At 37.2% G+C, this 20749-nt stretch overlaps 3 protein-coding genes across 3 annotated transcripts; all 3 read left to right on the forward strand.

Moving 5' to 3' along the window:
• The first annotated feature begins 2541 nt into the window (after nucleotides 1-2541).
• Nucleotides 2542-3513, forward strand: LOC124398251 (odorant receptor 131-2-like). The gene has a single exon (XM_046868339.1). It carries the CDS (start codon nucleotides 2542-2544, stop codon nucleotides 3511-3513), a length of 972 nt encoding a protein of 323 aa, XP_046724295.1.
• A 2973-nt stretch (nucleotides 3514-6486) lies between these two features.
• LOC124398252 (odorant receptor 131-2-like) lies at nucleotides 6487-7458 on the forward strand. Its single transcript, XM_046868341.1, has one exon. The coding sequence runs from the start codon at nucleotides 6487-6489 to the stop codon at nucleotides 7456-7458; it is 972 nt and encodes a 323-aa protein (XP_046724297.1).
• Nucleotides 7459-13525: 6067 nt separating this feature from the next.
• On the forward strand, nucleotides 13526-14497 carry LOC124398301 (odorant receptor 131-2-like). The gene has a single exon (XM_046868404.1). The coding sequence runs from the start codon at nucleotides 13526-13528 to the stop codon at nucleotides 14495-14497; it is 972 nt and encodes a 323-aa protein (XP_046724360.1).
• Nucleotides 14498-20749: the final 6252 nt, after the last annotated feature.

Below are 20749 nucleotides of genomic sequence, written 5' to 3' on the forward strand. Positions count from 1 at the left end.
AAATCTTTATACCCAAGGACCTTCAGATGTGATGAAATAATCTCCTCTCTCAGCTTTTGTGGAAGCTCCTTTGTCTTTTCCATGATTGCAACTCACCTTGAACACCTTCATGGTCAGGGTTTATATATGCATCACAACTGAAGCAAATAAAGGATCGTTATAGAGTTTCCAAAGGCTTAATGATGTTTCAGCTCCACTTCAGGCCAAAAAACAGTCCGAAAGCTTTAAAAACAACATTATATGGGGGTTGAATGATTGTGACATGGCGATCTGAACAAAATATACTGTTACACACAAATACTACATCATACATTTTCTGTGTTGATTTTATGTATCACTAAACTCATTAAGAAGCCATCCAAAGCAGAATCCTGCACTTTGAAAAGATTTTTATTTATAAATCCTTAAAACACTTTAGGGGTTAAATATTTCTGATTGCAAGTGTATATATATATATATATATATATATATATATATATATATATATATATATATATATATATATACACACACTCACCAGCCACTTAATTAGGTACACCAGTCCAACTGCTCGTTAACTCAAATTTTTAATCAGCCAATTACATGGCAGCAACTCAATGCATTTAGGCATGTAGACATGGTCAAGACGATCTGCTGCAGTTCAAACGGAGCGTCAGAATGTGGAAGAAAGGTGATTTAAGTGACTTTGAACATGGCATAGTTGTTGGTGCCAGACGGGCTGGTCTGAGTATTTCAGAAACTGCTGATATACTGGGATTATCACGCACAACCATCTCTAGGTTTTACAGACAATGATCCGAAAAAGATAAAATATCCAGTGAGCGGCAGTTCTGTGGGCGCAAATGCCTTGTTGATGCCAGAGGTCAGAGGAGAATGGCCAGACTGGTTCGAGCTGATAGAAAGGCAACAGTAACTGAAATAACCACTCGGTACAACCGAGGTATGCAGAAGAGCATCTCTGAATGCACAACACGTCGAACCTTGAGGCGGATGGGCTACAGCATCAGAAGATCACACCAGGTGCCACTCCTGACAGCTAAGAACAGGAAACTGAGGCTACAATTCGCACAGGCTCACCAAAATTGGACAATAGAAGATTTAAAAAATGTTGCCTGGTCTGATGAGTCTCGATTTCTGCTGCAACATTCGGAGAGAGAATTTGGTGTCAACAACATGAAAGCATGGATCCATCCACAGTCACCAGATCTCAATCCAATAGAGCACCTTTGGGATGTGGTGGAACGGGAGATTTGCCTCATGGATGTGCAGTCGACAAATCTGCAGCAACTGCGTGATGCTATCATGTCAATATGGACCAAAATATCTAAGGAATGTTTCCAGTACCTTGTTGAATCTATGCCACGAAGGATTAAGGCAGTTCTGAAGGCAAAAAGGGGTCCAACCCGGTACTAGTAAGGTGTACCTAATAAAGTGGCCAGTGAGTGTATATATACACTGGTGATCAAAATTATAGAATTGTTGTAACCTTCAGAAAATATTGTTGTAATGTTTTTCCATGCTACAGTCATTGTTGTTCTCTAATTTTGATCAGTGTGTTTTCTGCAAAATAATTTCAGTGTGTTTTCTGCAAAATAATTTTTTTTGGAAATGCCTTAGTTATTTTGTGGAAAAGGTGTTCTGATAGCATGGTATAGACAGGACAAAAACTCCCTCAACTGTTGAGCAGTGAAGATGACATTATTTCAGAATTGTTCAATTGTTTATAAATTGTTCTCTAATTTTGATCGCCAGTATATATATATATATATATATATATATATATATATATATATATATATATATATATATATATATATATATATACTTATAGCATCTGTCACAAAATGTTAAGTGAAATTTCTAAAAACAATTACACCAAAATCTACAAAACTGACTAGTTCACCAAAGACAGGTATTTTTCACCCACTAACAGAATATTCATGTTTAATAACTTGATTACTTGATTACTGGCTCAGGAACACAGGAACAATATAGCATCTTCCAAGAGGATAATATATGTTGCTACTGCTTGGTTGCTACTGAATATCCCCTTGTCTGTTTTGCACCACACTGGAGAGACCCCCACTCCATTGTCAAAATATGCTGTTAGAGACTGAAAAACAAATAGCAAATATTTGTGTGGGGTGGTGCATGCATTTCTAATTGGCATGCTGACTAGGAAACATTGACCCTTATGCTCCTCTTCACTGTATGCACTTGTCACAAAAAGGTCTAGAGGTATAATTAGATAACATTGCACAAATGTATTGCACTGCATAAACATTACACAATATCTTGCTATACAGTGAACAGAACTGAATGCATGATCATCACATTTGGTCTATGATTAACCCTAAGGCGTGTGCCATCATTACTCTCTGGGGTTTGCATGGTGCCTGGCATATACACTGCAGCTTATATAAGTGTTACTCTTTAGCGCTGGACTCACATTGGAAAGTGGGTTTCAGTACCAGATGCAACAGATTTGTAAAACAAGTCAGTGATATCTGTAAATATTTGATTTCTATTTTGTATCATAGTATGTCAGTTATTAATGATAGCACAGCTGAGGTTTCTCTTATATATCAACAAATATACCTGGTGGCACTAACAGAGGGAACAATTTTAAAACTTGTATTTATAATAATAATGTCTCTGTTCTTTATCTATGTGAATGCTGTCATGGTCTACACTCTCTGGAGCAAACCTGTTTTCAAAGAGACTCCACGCTACATTCTGTTTAACCACATGATCCTTAATGACTCAATTCAGCTCTTTGTTACAGCTTTGTTGTATATTTTTGGTGTAGCCTATATCAAGTTATTTATGGCTGGATGTGCTTTTGCAGTTATTGCTTCAGGTGCAACTTTCCGTAATACACCTTTAAATCTGGCTCTGATGTCACTGGAGCGTTATGTGGCAATATGTTTTCCTCTAAGACATGCTGAAATAGCCACTCAGAAAAGAACTTACATTGCCATTGGAGTCATTTGGTTTTTAGGTTTGGTGCAGTATCTTATTGACTTGTTTTACGGTACTTTGATGGATCCTACTTTTTTAACTATACAAAAATTTTGCACAAGAGAGATGCTCTTTATAAAACAATGGCAAGTAGATCTTGAGAAGGGTGTTAACATATTTTTCTTTGTGTCAGTGTCTACAATAATCCTTTTCACTTATGTCAGCATTTTGATAACAACCAGGTCTGCAATTTCCTCCAAAAAAGATACTGCTACAAAAGCTCACAAAACCGTATTGCTGCACCTGATTCAGCTGGGCTTTTGCCTTACCTCTTTTCTCTACAGCATCATTGAGCGAGCTGCAGCAATGGCCAGCAGCAACAGCAGCCTCTTCATTGAACTGCAATATATAACCTATTTATTAATGCTGATTTTGCCACGTTGTTTAAGCCCACTCATTTATGGACTGAGAGACAATGCTGTACGGCCCTTATTCATCTACTACTTTCGCTGTACCCCATGCAAATGTAGGTCTACAGTCAGTGTTCATTGAATTCAGGCCCTTTTTCAGATTCCGCTATTCAGATGCTTATGGAGCTGTTAATATTCATAGGACTCAGTTACAGCCAACTTCATTTGATTTAAAATTAAATGTGTGTAATGTTTAACCTATTTAACTAATTCGTCAATTTTACAGATTTGAATGGGGCTTATTAGACCTAATAGAGTGAGTATATGTTCTGCAGCAAAGTTCATACAAAGTTAATTAAACTCAAAACAACAACTTATCAGTAATACTTAAAAGTCCATATTCGAAAAATGCTTGCAGCAATCATGTGTTAAGAGTTTATATCCAGTTTTTCTATTAAAAATGTTTTTTAAACCTGTGCTTTTACAAGTAGCATATATAGAAAAAAATATTGATTTAGTACACATAATTGAAAATTGTTAACTGTCATACTCCTGCCTGGGCCTTTACTGATTAACACTGTACTGAAGCTTTTATAATTTAGACTAATAATTCGTTTTTCTTTGGGGATGGTCAAGTGAAAATTGCTTTCTCTTTAAACATTTTGATTTAGCAATGTTATATGAAGCCAAGAAATCATGTCTGTGTAGTTACCACAAAAATTTAGATTATGTAGTTATTTGCTATATATTATATTATTTGCTATATATTTGCTAACTATAGTTAGTTGCTTTGTATGTAAAATACATTTTTTCTAAAAATGAAAAGAAAGGCATATGGGCACATTAGTAGTCATTCAGCTTTAGATTTAATGAATTCTCAACCTCTTTTCTTAGTAGAATTATTCTAGTTGTATGATATTTTTGGTCTGTTATGCATTTACCACGTGTAAGTTTTAAAATAGTAATCATTCTGCACAGTAAAATAGTTCACAACCACTACTATGTCATTTAACTCTTCCATCAGTGCCATAGTTTTATTAGATATTCCTTTGCCTTATAAATCAACTTTGTTGATATGTTTTTATAGACTACCTCTGTTTTGTAGGCCTCTGATAAGAAAATGTAATGGATGTTGAGTGTGGGCACAAGGTTTGAAGAACCAGAGAATGTATTATACTCTATTGCTATGGGTACAAATTGCTGACTCCACTTATTTATGTTTGTCACTTAAAGCCATACACTGATTGTTTGTATATGGCTACTATATTATCACTCAAAGAGGACTTATATTTGGTCTAAAGTTAAAAGTCCGTAATGTTTAACTGTTTTAACTAACTCATGTCATGCACACATGTTTTGAATTAACAATAAACTGCTGACCATTGTATATGAATGTAATAAAAAAATCCATGTCATTAACAATTTTAAGTTCATAGTTATTTTATTTATGACTTATAAGAGCAGCATATGTGCTTACTAAATGTACACTTAATGACTAATGTATATATCCTCACAGTTCACAACACTTCAGGACTTTGGTTTGGCATCTCTCATTTCATGTTAATGGTTGGTTTCCTTGTTTTTTACACCTGGGTTATGTTTGCACTATGTCTATTGCTCTGTTTTTTTTTCTTTTGTGTTCTTTTAAAAAAACAAGTGAACACAGAGCTTGAAAGGCTAAGAATAGGTATTTCTATAGAAGATAGTCAAGTAAAAATCAGTTGAAAACGCATAATCCCATTATAAGCTTATGAGAGACAACCACTTTTAATTAGCAATTTAATTGTATGCCAATTTTCGAACAATGATAAGAAGGATGTAGTCTGTTCTAAGAGTCAGCATATCGAGCACAGACAAATAGCCTAACAATAATCATCATGTCATAGTCACAGTGTTAAAGGTGAACACAAAATAGGTAATATTATTAAATGTCCTGTCTGCTACCACCTCCTCGGTCATAACCAACTAGAACAACAAAGACAACACAAATGTTCATGGGGCAAAGAAGGCCCTGTAATAAAAGCTATCTGCCAAATAAACAACATTCAGAAATATAAATAGAACATTACCTTTTATTTGTCCACTAGCAGCATCCATACCAGGTAATTAAGACTTAATTTGAAGTTTATTAGGAATAATGTACACATGATCCTTTATTTTCTTGCATTAATGTGGCAGTTTATTAATTTAGTTATTTAGTAATTTAGTCAGTTAATGAAATTAACCACCATAATGGAGAAAATTGTCATTTCTGACCATGACAATTAATATGGCCATTCCATAAACCAATAAAAATGAATGTTCTAAATTTTTTTGGAACTCCTAAACTTTTGTGATTTTCATGTACATCAATCAAGAGATTTTACAATAGAATGGTGATTGAGTGAACAAAGTAAAGGAAACCACACAGGCCAGTTATCAAACAAACCTTGATGTCTCCATTCACATGTCAAAGCACAATTTACATTTACCATTGTTGCACAGGCAAGTATTTCACAACACAACTTTTTTTTATGAAATCTCAATTAATTTTATTCTATTTTATCATTCAAAGTCCTGACAGGTTGGAGTAGATCCCTGACACCAAGAGTACCTTTTACCCCCTTCTAGTGACATATTTGCTTTATTTGTAGTCATGTGTCCTCTCACTAAGCCATGGTTCTCTTGGCAGCAACATATCTTAAATATGCTGGTAGCAGATATTTGTTTAGGGTTGTGTCTTTCTAATGGGAATGCTGACTAGGGAATGCTGACCCATAGGCTCTTCATTATTCTATGCACTTGTCACAACAATGTACAAAAACAGTCTAGGGGAGTGCATTCATAATTTATAAATTGCACCATATGAGGCTATTAATTGCTGAATAATGAACAGAACTGAATGCGATTAACCATCAGATGTGTGTCGTCATTGTCTCTGAAGATGCCATGGTGTCTTTTATAAACCTCAGCTCACAATAGTATTACTCTTTAGAGCTGGACTCACATTGGAAATTGGGGTTTCTGTACCAGATTTTTGCAAACGTTAACAAAATCTGTAGGCAAGTGGTGGTGATTAGTAGAGACTTGTCAGTGATAAGTGTAAATATTTGATAGTTATATTTTGTATCATAGTATGTCAGTTATTAACAGTAGTACAGCTGAGGTTTCCCTTATACATCAACAAATATACAAGGTGGCACTGACGGAGGGACCAATATCAAAACTTATTTTTGCAACATTAATGTCTCTGTTCTTTATCTATGTGAATGCCGTCATGGTCTACACTCTCTTGAGAAAGACTGTCTTCAAAGAGACTCCACGCTACATTCTGTTTAACCACATGATCCTTAATGACTCGATTCAGCTCTTTGTGACAGCTTTGTTGTATATTTTTGGTGTAGCCTATATCAAGGTATTTATGGCTGGATGTGCTTTTGCAGTTATCGTTTCAGGTGCAACTTTCCGTAACGCACCTTTGAACCTGGCTCTGATGTCACTAGAGCGTTATGTGGCCATAAGATTTCCTCTAAGACATGCTGAAATAGCCACTCAGAAAAGAACTTACATTGCCATTGGAGTCATTTGGTTTTTAGGTTTGGTGCAGTATCTAATTGACTTGTTTTACACAACTCTGATGGATCCTACATTTTTAATTTCACAAATGTTTTGCACAAGAGAGAGGCTCTTCATAAAACAATGGCAAGTAGATCTTCATAAGGGCGTTAACATATTCTTCTTTGTGTCAGTGTCTACAATAATCCTTTTCACTTATATCAGCATTTTGATAACAACCAGGTCTGCCATTTCCTCTAATAAAGACTCTGCAACAAAAGCTCACAAGACCGTGCTACTACATCTCATTCAGCTGAGCTTTTGCCTTACCTCTTTTCTCTACAGCATTATTGGGCAAGCTGCAGCAATGGCCAGCAGCAACAGCAGCCTCTTTATTGATCTGCAATATGTAACCTTTTTATTAATGGTTATCTTGCCACGTTGTCTAAGCCCACTCATCTATGGACTGAGAGACAATGCTATACGGCCCTTATTCATCTACTACTTTTGCTGTACCACATGCAAACACAAGTCTAAAGTCAATGTTCACTGAATTACTACCATTTTTTAGATACCGCTTATCAAATGCTTATGGAGCTGTCAATAATTATCCATGTATATCAGTTACAGCCAACTTTATTTGACATAAAGTTAAAAGTGTATAATGTTTAACCTATTAAAATCACATCAATTGTATAGCTATGAACGGGGATGATTACACCTACAGTAAAAGACTGATTATGTTTTGCAGAAAAGTTCATACAATGTAAATTAAACTCAAAATAGTAATTTTTAATGTTAAGTACATAGTTCTGAAAATTCCAGATTGAAGAAACACTTGTAGCGATTATGTATTTAGAGTTTATACCAAGTTTTTCTCTTGAAAAACCTTTTATGCTTATTTAAAATAAAACTCATACAGGTAGGATATGAGTTACCTAGATATAAATTCACACCCATTTTTTTTATTTATTTATTTTTTACATCAGAAAGAATTATGATTTAGTGCACTTAACTGGTAATTCCTGGGAATTTATTGTATTTATACGCGTGTATATATTTGGCATCAAAGGTGAGTCAAAGCTTTGGAAATGTGTTAATTGTTGTACTCCTACCTGTGCATTTACTGATTAGCACTGTCCTTAAGCTTTTATTATTTTGGCCTCAAATTATTTTCTCTTTGGGAGTTGATCATGCAAAAGTTGCTATCACTTTTACAATTTGGCTTTAGTGGTGTTTAAGATTTTGTAGTTATAAGCAAAATATACTGTAAGCACTCCTAAACAATTACACGTTTTGAATGTAATTTTTTTGTCTTCTAAACTGAACAGAAAAGCAAAAAGTTATGACTAAGTTGTTGTCTTTCTTTTCAGAAATAATAGATTCTCACCCGCTTGTCTTTAGCATAATTATTTTAATTTTATTCCTGTAAGATCTAACTACATGTTTTCAGTGATGTTCAGGTGTCTGTGGGGAACTTGACCAAAAAATTTGAGCTTGTGTTTTCTAAAATTGCAATCAATTCTGCATAGTAAAATTGTTCACCACTACTCCCGTGTAGGTCCATAGTATTATCAGGGAGGTTTTTTTTGTATTTATGCCCAACTATCTGAGAATTTTATTGACCATGACTTCCACACTTCCCCTTAACTTGTGATGCCTGTGCACATTTAGATTCATATAACAATACAAACAATGCATCAAAATTAAATTAACCCCATTATAAGCTTATGAGTGTCAAGCAAATGTAATAAATAATTTAATTGTATGCCCATTTTTAACCAAAGATAAGAAGAATGTAATCTGTTCTAAGTGTCAGCATGCTGCCACTATCTCTGCCGCTCCCGGCTTAAACCACAAACACCTGAACCTCGTTAAGGACCAGCCTTTATAAACGCTAGTTCCAGAGTCACAGGCTGTCGGTTCTTAAAGATCATGACACAGATCTCTTGGTTCCCCGACTGCCAGCATTTCCCACTGGTCCCTCTGTGAAGTGTCTCCGCTCCGTGGATCATCTCCACTCCGCTCCATAGATCATCTCCGCTCCGTGGATCATCCCCGGTTTTGTAAATTACTTTCCTCATGTGGATTACTATTCTCCCGTGGTTTACGTTCCTTCCGTGGATTACTTTCCTAACGTGGATTCTACCCATGCCGTGGATTTTCCTGCACCAAACCCATAAGACACTCTTAACTCTCTGACTTCTGTTTGTGTGTGTGTGTGTGTGTGTGTGTGTGTGTGTGTGTGTGTTTCTATCACTGATTAAAGACATGATAGAGTTACTCCTGCTTCCGGCTCGTAGTCTATGCCCTGACAAATAGCAGGTAATTAAAACTTGAATGTCTAGTTTATTAGAGACACATGGACACCTGCTCATTTATTTTATTGCAATTATGTGGCATCTTCATTTTACTAATTTAGTTATTCAGTAATTTAGTTCAGTTAATAAAATTATCCACCACAATTAGAGAACATTTTTGACCTTTCAAATCCATCTATGGCAATGGCATAAAACATAAAAAATGACTGCTTTGAGTATTTTAGGAACTCCTGATCTTTTGTGTTTTCATGTACATAAATTCTGAAAGTTTAACACAAATGACATCACGACCAGGAACTATAAAATGCACATGGAGTGAAGCCGGCTTCAGCATCTGTAACCAAGAAGGAAGCGAAGGGAACGCCAGAGGTGTGGCATAGAGACGCAGCGTCTCGTTCCCTCAGGGAACTAGGGTTACATACATAACCTAAAGACATTCCCTCCCAGAAACTCAAACTGCGTCTGAATGCTTTGGGAACGAGAGTCCAATACCACCACACTGACCAGTCCCCGACTAGTGTGAAAGAGCACAGCTAGGTTGAAGGACAGAGGTGCCAGGAGTGGCACAGAGGTCAAGGTTGTAAAACCTGACAAAGGTGAATGGGGTGGACCAGCCCACAGCATTGTAGAGGTCTTGGAGGGACACTCGAGAGAACCAAGCCCTAGAGGCTGCCACAAGTCGGGGCAAGTTTTCTCTCACCTTGAATGGAACTGGTAGACCAGAGGACCCATAAGAGGATGCAATAGCATCAATAATCCATCTGCTGAGGGTCTGCTTATGAGCAGGAGGGCCTCTCCTCAGAGGGCTGTGGCAGTCCTCCAAGGACTTTAATAACAGTCCAGTGCTCGGACGGGACAGAGCCAGGTCAATCTCTCCTGGTCTGGGGTCTGGAATGGAGGAGGATTAAATGCCTAGAGCCTAAGAGGTCGTTGGATGACCGGGGGCACCTTGGGGACGTGACCCGTGCAGGAAGGAACAGGCCAAGCCTGTAGTGAACTCCAGAAAGAAGAGGGCCACAGAGAGGGCCTGTAGATCACCTACTCTGCTCAGAGAGCAGATAGCCTGACTGTTCCTGACCCCGTGAGGGACGCATCCTTCGTTAGCACTATGCGACAACCGGGGACTCCCAACACGGGGCCTTGAAATAGAAACATCTCCCCACGCACCTAAGACACGTGCATCACCGCATGACCTTGATGGTACAGAGGGGATTACCCTTCAAAGAGGTCTCATGTACAAGTGGCCAAGTGGAATGACATTGGACCCTGCTGCCATGAACCCGAGCAGTCTCTGGAACTGCCTGACAGTGAGTGACTGCCCTTCTCTGACCTTCCTGACCACCATAAGGATGGAAGCAATGCGAGCAGAAGAAAGCTGTGCGCGCATAGTTGTCAAATCCCATATGACACTGAGCTAGGTGGTTCTCTGTGATGGAGAAATCACACTCTTCCCGGCATTCAGCCGAAACCCCAGTTCCTTCATGTGAGTGAGAACAACATCTCGATGCCGTACAGTTAACTGCTCTGATCGAGCTAATATCAACCAGTCTTAGATATAGTTGAGGATGCGGATGCCCTGAAGTCTCAGGGAGGCAGGGCCGCATCAACACATTTGGTGAAGGTGGGTGAAGGTGGAGGGTGATAGGGCAAGGCCCAAACTGGATCGTATAGCCTTGCTCTACAGTGCACAGGAACCAACGGGACACATCCGGCAGAGCTTTCCAGGCTGGCAGGTGCCCCTGCCTAGAGCTGGGGCGATGCCCTGATGCGGCTCTAGTGACGAAGCCTCCTGAAGCTTCAGCCTCTTGGAGATGACAGTCTTCAGATCTGACATCTCACGGGGCTTTGGGCCAGGGAGCTGCGCAACACTCTGTCTCTGCACTTGCCTGTAGGAAGTGCTGGGTTGAGGTTGGGGCTGCGCCTGACCTGCTGAGGCATAAGCCTTTTTTCCACCAGCGCCGACGTAGTTCGTAGAGGCTTGGTGGGTAGTGTCGGGGGCTTAAGAGAAGATGCCACACCTGGGAAGAGATGCCCTGCTAGTGTCTTTTCAACCCATGGCATGACACCATAGCCATAATCCCTAACCCCCAAGACGTTGGAATACACCACAGTCTTGAGGCTGAAGTGGCGGGCAGAGAAAAGCCTCTGTGTGCATTTCAAGGAAAAATATCAGACCACGACATGGAGGCTGTGACACCAGGAGTAAAAAACGCTCATTGAGCTTACTGGAAGGAGTGGATTTATGCTCATCAGCTGACCAAGCTATGTCCAGCTTCTGAATAGCACGTGTCATGACTTCCAGGAGCTCCTCGCTATCGGGTTCGCAAGAACCGGAATGCTGCTCTATCTCAGCGAGAGGGGGACCAGAAACGCGGGGAGTGGAGGCACCGTTCTCGGATAGTGCACGCCGGGAGAAGATCGATCGCATTGTAATGCAAGTTCAGTGGTGGCAATCAGCTCGCTGGAGAGCCAATATAGCGTGCGCCGCTCCCAAACAAGCTACACAAAGGCTGTGTGTATCCCTCCCCATGATAAAACGGGGGCAGGAAGAAAGCATGGCTGAAAAGTGTGCTTGGTTTTCTTCGATGCCTTAATTTTTTTTTACAGACAGACAAACAACATTAAATATGACACAATGTGCTTTGTGAACAAACAGAAGCTGAAGCAGGCTTCACTCCATGTGCATTTTATACTTCCTGGTCGTGACGTCACCCCACCGGTGACAGCCTGCCATTAATTTTAACTGATTACACACATTATTCAGAGCATGGACAACGCAGCCGTGTTCCCAAAGCGTTCCGACGCATCTCGAGTTCCTGAAAAGGAACTCGGAAGTGCTCATTTTAAAATCGTTCTCATCGTGCTCATTTTTAAAATCGTGTTTGCAATTTAATTGAGTAATCAAATTTGGATTTAGGAGCAATCCCTTTGTCAACTAGATATTGTATTTTTTTTTAATAGGGCCAACAGAAAATTACATGTGCCAGAGTGATTACCAGTATTGATTTTATTATGGTGGATTAGGTGGATTTTACTGATTCCAAAAGCTAGTTTGGACCGTACTTGATGATAACCGATTAATCAACAGTAATAAATCATGAAAATGTGCTAAAAGTTATAAATATGAATATTATTAATTAATAAATATAAAAATATAATAAATATATAAAAATTAATATAATATAGCACTCTCTGTGTTAAAACAAACAGCGTGTGGCATCAGTGATTTGCCTCTAGAGGCTGCTCTTTCAATGGACCAGAAGCCGGAAAAACTATGAGTATGGATTGTTGCTGATAGCTGATAGTTCCAGCAAGTGCCTCAACCTCTATTTAGAAATAAGGAATATTTTAGTTTGAAAGCCAACCTTTATAATCAATATAGATATGCTGAAACTTATATTTCAAATTAAATTTTTAAAATGTCTCTAGCATTGTTCAGAGGGCAATTCCAAATGTGGGGGCCGTAGCTTACGGACCTTTTGAGATTGCAGATCTTTTGAGATTTTTATGTACAGATTTTAAAAAGGGAACCACATAGGCCTAGCAGCAAACAAATCTTGATATCTCCATTTGTAAAAGCCCAATTTAAATTTACCAATGTTGACAAAGACAAGTATTTCACAACACTTCTTTTTTTATTAAATCTCCAATTATTATTTAGATTTATTTTTCGTCATTCAAAGTCCTGACCGGTTCGAATGCATACCTTGTACCCTCCTCTACAGTGTGGCCTCTGCGTTCCCTCACTAAGCCATAGGTGTTCTCTTGGCTGCAGCAGAACATCCACAAATGTGCTGGTAGAGACTGGGGAACAAACAGCCGATATTTGTGTGGGGTGGTGGATGTCTTTCTAATGGGAAGGCTAACTAGGGAATGCTGACCATTAGGCTCTTCATTATGCTATGCACTTATCAGAACAATGTACAAAAAAGTTTAAACTAGGGAAGTGTATTGAATATTAATAGGTATATTTAGATAGATTTGCCCAAGTGTACTGCATCATATGAACATTAGACTATAAATTGCTGAATAGTAAACAGAAATGAATACATCAACATCACTTTGGGTCTACGATTAACCCTCAGATGTGTCATCATTTCTCTCTTGGGTTTGCATGGTGTCTTTTATAAACCTCAGCTCATAATAGTATTACTCTTTAGAGTTAGACTTACATTAGAAAGTGGGGTTCTGTACCAGATTTGTAAGTGAAAATTCTGATCTGTGAGTAAGTGGTGGTGATTAGTAGAGACTTGTCAGTGATAAGTGTAAATATTTTATGGTTCTGTTTTGTATTATAGTATGTCAGTTAATAATGATAGCACAGCTGAGGTTTCGCTTATATATCAACAAATATACCAGGTGGCACTAACAGGGGGGCCAGTTTTCAAACTTGTATTTACAATATTAATGTCTCTTTTCTTTATTTATGTGAATGCCGTCATGGTCTACACTCTCTGGAGCAAACCTGTTTTCAAAGAGACTCCACGCTACATTCTGTTTAACCACATGATCCTTAATGACTCAATTCAGCTCTTTGTTACAGCTTTGTTGTATATTTTGGGTGTAGCCTATATCAAGTTAGTCATGGCTGTATGTGCTTTCATAGTTATTGCTTCAGGTGCAACTTTCCGTAATGCACCTTTAAACCTGGCTCTGATGTCACTGGAGCGTTATGTGGCAATAAGTTTTCCTCTAAGACATGCTGAAATAGCCACTCAGAAAAGAACTTACATTGCTATTGGAGTAATTTGGTTTTTAGGTTTGGTGCAGTATTTTATTGACTTGTTTTACAGTTCACAGATGAATCCTATATTTTTAACTTCACAAACATTTTGCCTAAGAGAGATGCTCTTTATAAAACAATGGCAAGTAGATCTTGAGGGCATCATTAACATATTCTTTTTTGTGTCAGTGTCTATAATAATACTTTTCACTTATGTCAGCATTTTGATAACAACCAGGTCTGCTATTTCCTCCAATAAAGACTCAGCTACAAAAGCTCACAAGACCGTGCTGCTACACGTCATTCAGCTGGGCTTGTGCCTTACCTCTTTTTTCTTCGGCCTTATTGAGCGAGCTGCAGCAATGTTCAGCAGCAACAGCAGCCTCTTCATTGAACTGCAATATGTAAACTTTTTATTAATGGTGATCTTACCACGTTGTTTAAGCCCACTCATCTATGGGCTGAGAGACAATGCCATACGGCCCTTGTTCATTTACTACTTCCGCTGTACCACAGGCAAACATAAGTCTACAGTCAATGTTCACTGAAACAAGGCCCTTTCTCAGATGCTTATTAATACTTAAACCTTGGGTTGTTGTTTTTTTATTCTAAGCTAATTGAGAAAATATACTATGAACTGTTGTATATACTGCTAAACTCTTTTTAAAATTGATCAGTGTGTGCCAGTTACAGCCAACTTGGTTTAAAGTTAATTGTGTATAATGTTTAACATCTTTAATTAAATAATGTAAATTAAACTTTTTTTTTGCTTTATTACACCTAATATTCTGGCTCTCAGGAAAGTTCTTACATAGTGAATAAAAATAGCAGCTTTTAATGTTTAGTACAGAATGCTGAAATGGCCAGATTAAAGTAACTTTTGTAGATACTGTGTGCTTAAACCACTACAAGCTTGTGTTTATTTAAAATAAAACTTATACAAGAACGAATGATTTAGTACACTAAATTGATAATTACTTGATTTTTTACATATTTTTTCACAGGTATTTATTTGGCAACGGATGTGAGTCAAAGTGATGAAAAATTGTTAACGGTAGTACTCTTGCCTGTGCCTTTGCTCATTAGATCTGTCTTAGAAGATTTTGTTTTCTTTAGGAGATGGTCAAATGAAAAATTGGCTTTTGGTATTTGTCTTTAATCATTTTATATTTATGTAAATACTGAGATTATGTAGTGGTGGGCAGAATATAACCTGACCAAATTACACTCTGTATGTAATCTTTTCTGAATTGACGCAAAAAGGCAAAGGCCTAAAGTTGGTTGTCTTTTTGTTCATGTTGTATGATTTTTTTTTACCCACTTCAGGTGACTGCTATGACTTTGACCAAAAATCTCAGCTTGTGATTTTTAAAATTGCACTCAATTCTGCACAGTAAAATTGTTAACCACCACTTCTGTGTCAGCTAAATCTTCTATGCAGGTCCATAGTCTTATTAAGGAGTTTTCCTTTATGTTAATGCTGAGGTATATGAGAATTTTCTTGTCTTCCAAATATTACTTTGACCTCCACACTTCGCCTTTACTGTCATTTTTAACAACATTTCAGAAAGGGAAAGCTTCTTTGACGTCTTTAGATTAGGGGTAAGGATGATTTGGAGGCATCTGCTTAGAAAAGCCTATGGTAATTGAGTGTAGACTTGATATTTGAGGAATCACATAATATATCATATCTTCAAATTGTTAAGCCTGATGATAAATCCTGACTATATGAATCCTAACAAATCTATTAAAGTAAAACATGCTAATAAACTTTACTGAAAGGGTGTCTAAAATTTTGCATATTTATTGGTTTTGGGTTTTTTTGGTAAAATGTATTTGTTGTAATGTTTATTAATAAAAAGTAAAGCTTCATTATTATTATTTGTCAAAAATAAATAAATAAATAAATAAATATTTTATATATATATATATATATATATATATATATATATATATATATATATATATATATATATATATATATATATATAGTGGCTCTGTAAGAAGCATATCAAGGTTCTGGCGTGGCCTAGCCAGTCTCCAGACCTAAACCCAATAGAGAATCTTTGGAGGGAGCTCAAACTCCGTGTTTCTCAGCGACAGGCCAGAAACCTGACTGATCTAGAGAAGATCTGTGTGGAGAAGTGGGCCAAAATCCCTCCTGCAGTGTGTGCAAACCTGGTGAAAAACTACAGGAAACGTTTGACCTCTGTAATTGCAAACAAAGGCTACTGTACCAAATAATAACATTGACTTTCTCAGGTGTTCAAATACTTATTTGCAGCTGTATCATACAAATAAATAGTTTAAAATCATATATTGTGATTTCTGGATTTTTTTTAGATTATGTCTCTCACAGTGGACATGCACATACGATGACAATTTCAGACCCCTCCATGATTTCTAAGTGGGAGAACTTGCAAAATAGCAGGGTGTTCAAATATTTATTTTTCTCACTGTATATATATATATATATATATATATATATATATATATATATATATATATATATATATATATATATATGGATGCCCTTCTAATGTAAGGCTCCCCATTTATCCAGGCCTGTGCACTAAGAGTGCACTGGCTTGTGCAACCCTAATGGCTGGGTTAATATATGGGTCTATATATATATGGGTCTATCCAAACTGTACACGAAGTGGCTCGGCATCTACTTCTTTAAAGGTCCAAAATCTTAATGAGGTGGGGCGTGACTGGAGCTGGCACAACCTCAGGATGCCTCGGTATGGGTTTAAGAAAGAGAAGCAGTGTAAAGAAATTACCGTAGCTGCTGTTCATAATTAACAAGCAAAAGTGTAAAATGTGCATGTGATCAGATGTACTGGAGCACAAGATTATGATATGTGATATGTGTTATGTGTAGGCCTTACTAAAAAGATACGTCTTTAATTTTGCTTTTAACTTAAATTGGGAGAGTATCAGTGTCTGAGCCCCAAACACTGTCAGGAAGGCTTTTTCAAAGTTTAGAAGCTAATTGTGAGAATGCTCTACCACCTTTGGCGGACTTTGCTATTCTAGGAACTACTAGAAGTCCAGAGTTTGGGGATCTTAAGGAGCATGATGGATTGTAGTGTGTTAGAAGACTGTATAGATACATGTGATCTAAATAATTTAGGGCTTTGTAGGTAAGTAGCAATAGCTTGTAGTCAATTTGAAACTTAACAGGTAGCTAGTGTAGGGATGATAAGATTGGGGATATAAAGTCATTTTCCTCAACCTTGTGAGAACCCTAGCCTGGTAATTAATGATGCAGGACAACGACCTAGTAATGCATTACAATAGTCTGGAGGTCATGAATGCATGGACGAGCTTCTCTGCATCAGATATAGACAACATGTTTCTTAGCTTAGCAATATTTCTAAGGTGCAAGAACCCTGTTTTTGTAATATGGGTGATATGATTTTCAAAAGACAAGTTGCTGTCTAAAATAACTCCTAGGTCTTTAACTGTTGAACTAGTAGTTACAGTACATCCTTCTAAATGCAAGCTTCTGTGTACTGGTTTTTGGGCCGATGAGCAAAATCTCTGTCTTATCTGAATTTAATAATATAAATAATTGCATCATCCAATCTTTTAAGTCAGTTAACTGTGCGAATTTAATCTGGTTGATTAGATAATTAACTGGGTATCATCAGCATAACAGTAAAAGCTAATCCCATGACTTCTGATAATATTTCCCAAGGGAAGCATGTATATTGTGAAAAGCAGAGGTCCTTGAACTGAACCTTGTGGCACCCCATAATTTACTTGCATTAACCTGTGTAGTTCTCTATTTAAATCTACTAAATGGTAACAATCAGGCAGGTAGGATTTAAACCAGCTTTATGCCTGTCCCTGAATGCTGATGTAATTCTGTAAGTGATCCAGGAGGTCATGATCTATAATGTTAAATGCAGTGCTAAGATCTAGCAAAACTAACAGAGAGATGTAGCCTTGGTTTTAAGTTAAAAACAGGTCATTTGTGATTTTAACTAGAGCAGTTTCTGTGCTATGATAAAGGCCTGAAACCTGACTGAAACTCTTCAAAGATATTGTTTTCTTGTAAGAAGAAACATAACTGGGCAGATTTTTTCTCAAATCTTAGACATAAATGGAAGGTTTAAAATGGGTCTGTAATTTGATAGTTCATTTGGATCCAAATTAGGTTTCTTAATTAGGGGCTTAATAACTGCCAACTTGAGGGGCTTAGGGACATGACCTAAAGATAGCGAGGAGTAAATAATATTTAGAAAAGGCTCACCAGCTGTATGTAACACTTCTTTTAGCAGTTTAGTTAGAATGGGATCTAACAGGCATGTTGTTGATTTGGCTTTGGTAATAACATTGTAAAGCTCTTCCTGTCCTATACGTGTAAATCATTTTAATTATAATTATGTTTAGCAATTAGTTTTAGGTGAGACTGAATCATGAGATGCTGTCAGAGGTTGGATCTCAATTGTGTTTCTAATACTATAAATGTTTTCAGTGAAGAAATTCATAAAGTCCTCACTATTAAACTTTGATGGAATGTTCCGGGCCGTGCATGTGGTAATTGGTCCTTCTTTGGGGACTTACGAAACTTAATCGACCTCTTAATACCACCACTATCATGTCACAATTACAGAAACCATCAATACAATACAAAACGCAATAGAACAACGCATGAAATTACAGAGAAAGAGGCATTTCGTGTATGAAGGGTGAATACCATTTTACTAAAGCAAGAAACCCAGTTAAGACAACTCTAAACCTCTACACTACCACCGCAACTGTGCCACCTACATAATCTGGAACAGTTATAAATCAATATTTTGTCTGATAACATGACAAAAACATAAAAATGTAAACAAAATACAACCTACTCACCAGAGATGCATACTTATAATTTGCACCACTCTTCAGAGGCTGTAAGCAAATAGTACCGCTTGTATTTACTGTTCTGGAAGTGTTGAACAATTTCTTTCCCGGTGTAAGACAAAGTATATCCAAGACCAAATCAATTTCTCTTCCTCTGTAGGCATAAAAAAGTCTTACTCAAATGTATTCATGTGTGCAGAGCGCTACACACGTGTTTTGGCAGTCGAACTTAGCTGTAACAGTTTACCTCTGACCAACCAACCAGAGGACGGAGAAATGCTGATGCTATTCTGGGCCAGCTAGTTGGCCCTGTGAGGCGAATTTGAAATCTGATTGGTCAATGAAACAAACCCATTAATTATAGAGACTATGGTAAAAGGGCCACCAGACTTTGAAGGCTTGTGCAGATTAGATTGACATGGCAGCACATAGAGGCTGACATTTGATTGGACAAAAAAATCTAACTTCCACATACACATACTGAAAGCATTGCAGCCAAGAGAAACACTACGAAAATTAAGAGAATAATCTGTTGGAAATAAATTAATACAATTTCATGTAACAAATATTAGAATTTAGGTTGTAAATGTAGGTCAGTGCTTTGGATAGTGTTTAGACCGCCCGTCATTAGTAGCCACTGTACTAAAAAGCCCAGGATTGTTTCTGTTAATTTTTGAGTTTGCTCAGGTGTTTAAATCAAGCAGCATTTAGCACCTTTTTGTAGCTGAGCATACTGTCTTTATAGACAATTCTAAAAACCTCCAATTTAGTTTTTCTTATTTTCTTATACGATGGTGCAGGTGTTTTTTCTCTTACCTTTTTTAATCGGATGGGGTCAACAATGTCTAATGTACTAGTGAGGATAGTATCTATGTTGTTAGCCATTTTATCAAGATAATTAAAATTTAGGGGTTTAGTGAGAAGTTAAGATAAATCAGGCAGATTATTTGTGAAACTGTCCTTATTGGTCGGAACAATAGTCCTACCAAGTCTGTAACGTGGTGAGGGGCAGCTAATCTGCTCTACTGGTAGTGTGTACAATATAAGGTATAATCTGTGATATCATCACTCTGAGGTAAAATATCTATATCAGTGATGTCTGCTCCGTGGGATATTATTGAATCTGGTGAGGGGTGTACTTACTTTTGTGTGATACCGAATGTACTGAAGTTGAAGATCACCAAAATTTCAAATGCCTGTGACTTAGCACTTAGGCTTTTTGTGTGTGGCCCAACAGTACCTCCTGGTGGAGAAAAGCAGGACCACACCCAGGCTAAAAGAAGATTCAAATATACAGTTTTTCTCTCCTTTTCTATAGAAAACCTTCTATTCTTTGAAATCTCTAGACAAAGATTTTTTTTTCATTCTTTCAAATTAGCCATCAATTACTGAACTCTGCAACACATTGTCCACCACATAGTACTGTTTTCTGTATTTCACTTTGCTGTCCGGCCATTTCTCTGTTAGTCATATGATTCTGCATGAGGAAGTGTAAAGATAATCCCAAGCATACTCATCCACTGAAACAAACATCATAACATTTACAAGAAAATATATGTTTTTGATGCATAACCAAACAATAATGTGGATGTACATTTGATCAGTGAATACCTCAAGTAATCAATGGCCAAAATAAAAGTAGTAGAAAAATTCTTCATTTGATCTGTGAGCTATTCAACAAATGAGTAATTAAAAGGTAAAAGCATTCTATAAAATTATATTTTTTAATAGAACATGGAAGATTGATTTTGTCTATAAGCAATACTTTGTTTACAACAATTTGATCTATTTAAATATTGTTTTATTGTACTTGTTCTGTGTTACGATTTCATTTTGTAAATGTTTATGTTAGAACTGTTATTCAAGTGTGAATAATCATTTGTGAAAAATGTGTCATTTAGCATGAATGCATAAATATTTCAGTTTCTGTTAGAAGGTGTGTC

Source organism: Silurus meridionalis, chromosome 15 (assembly GCF_014805685.1).
Source record: "Silurus meridionalis isolate SWU-2019-XX chromosome 15, ASM1480568v1, whole genome shotgun sequence".
NCBI classification, from domain to species: domain Eukaryota; kingdom Metazoa; phylum Chordata; class Actinopteri; order Siluriformes; family Siluridae; genus Silurus; species Silurus meridionalis.

Bases quoted from the DNA above. Each gene is read 5' to 3' on its own strand.
- LOC124398301 (XM_046868404.1), top strand. From the start codon at position 13,526: ATGTCAGTTAATAATGATAGCACAGCTGAGGTTTCGCTTATATATCAA.
- LOC124398251 (XM_046868339.1), top strand. From the start codon at position 2,542: ATGTCAGTTATTAATGATAGCACAGCTGAGGTTTCTCTTATATATCAA.
- LOC124398252 (XM_046868341.1), top strand. From the start codon at position 6,487: ATGTCAGTTATTAACAGTAGTACAGCTGAGGTTTCCCTTATACATCAA.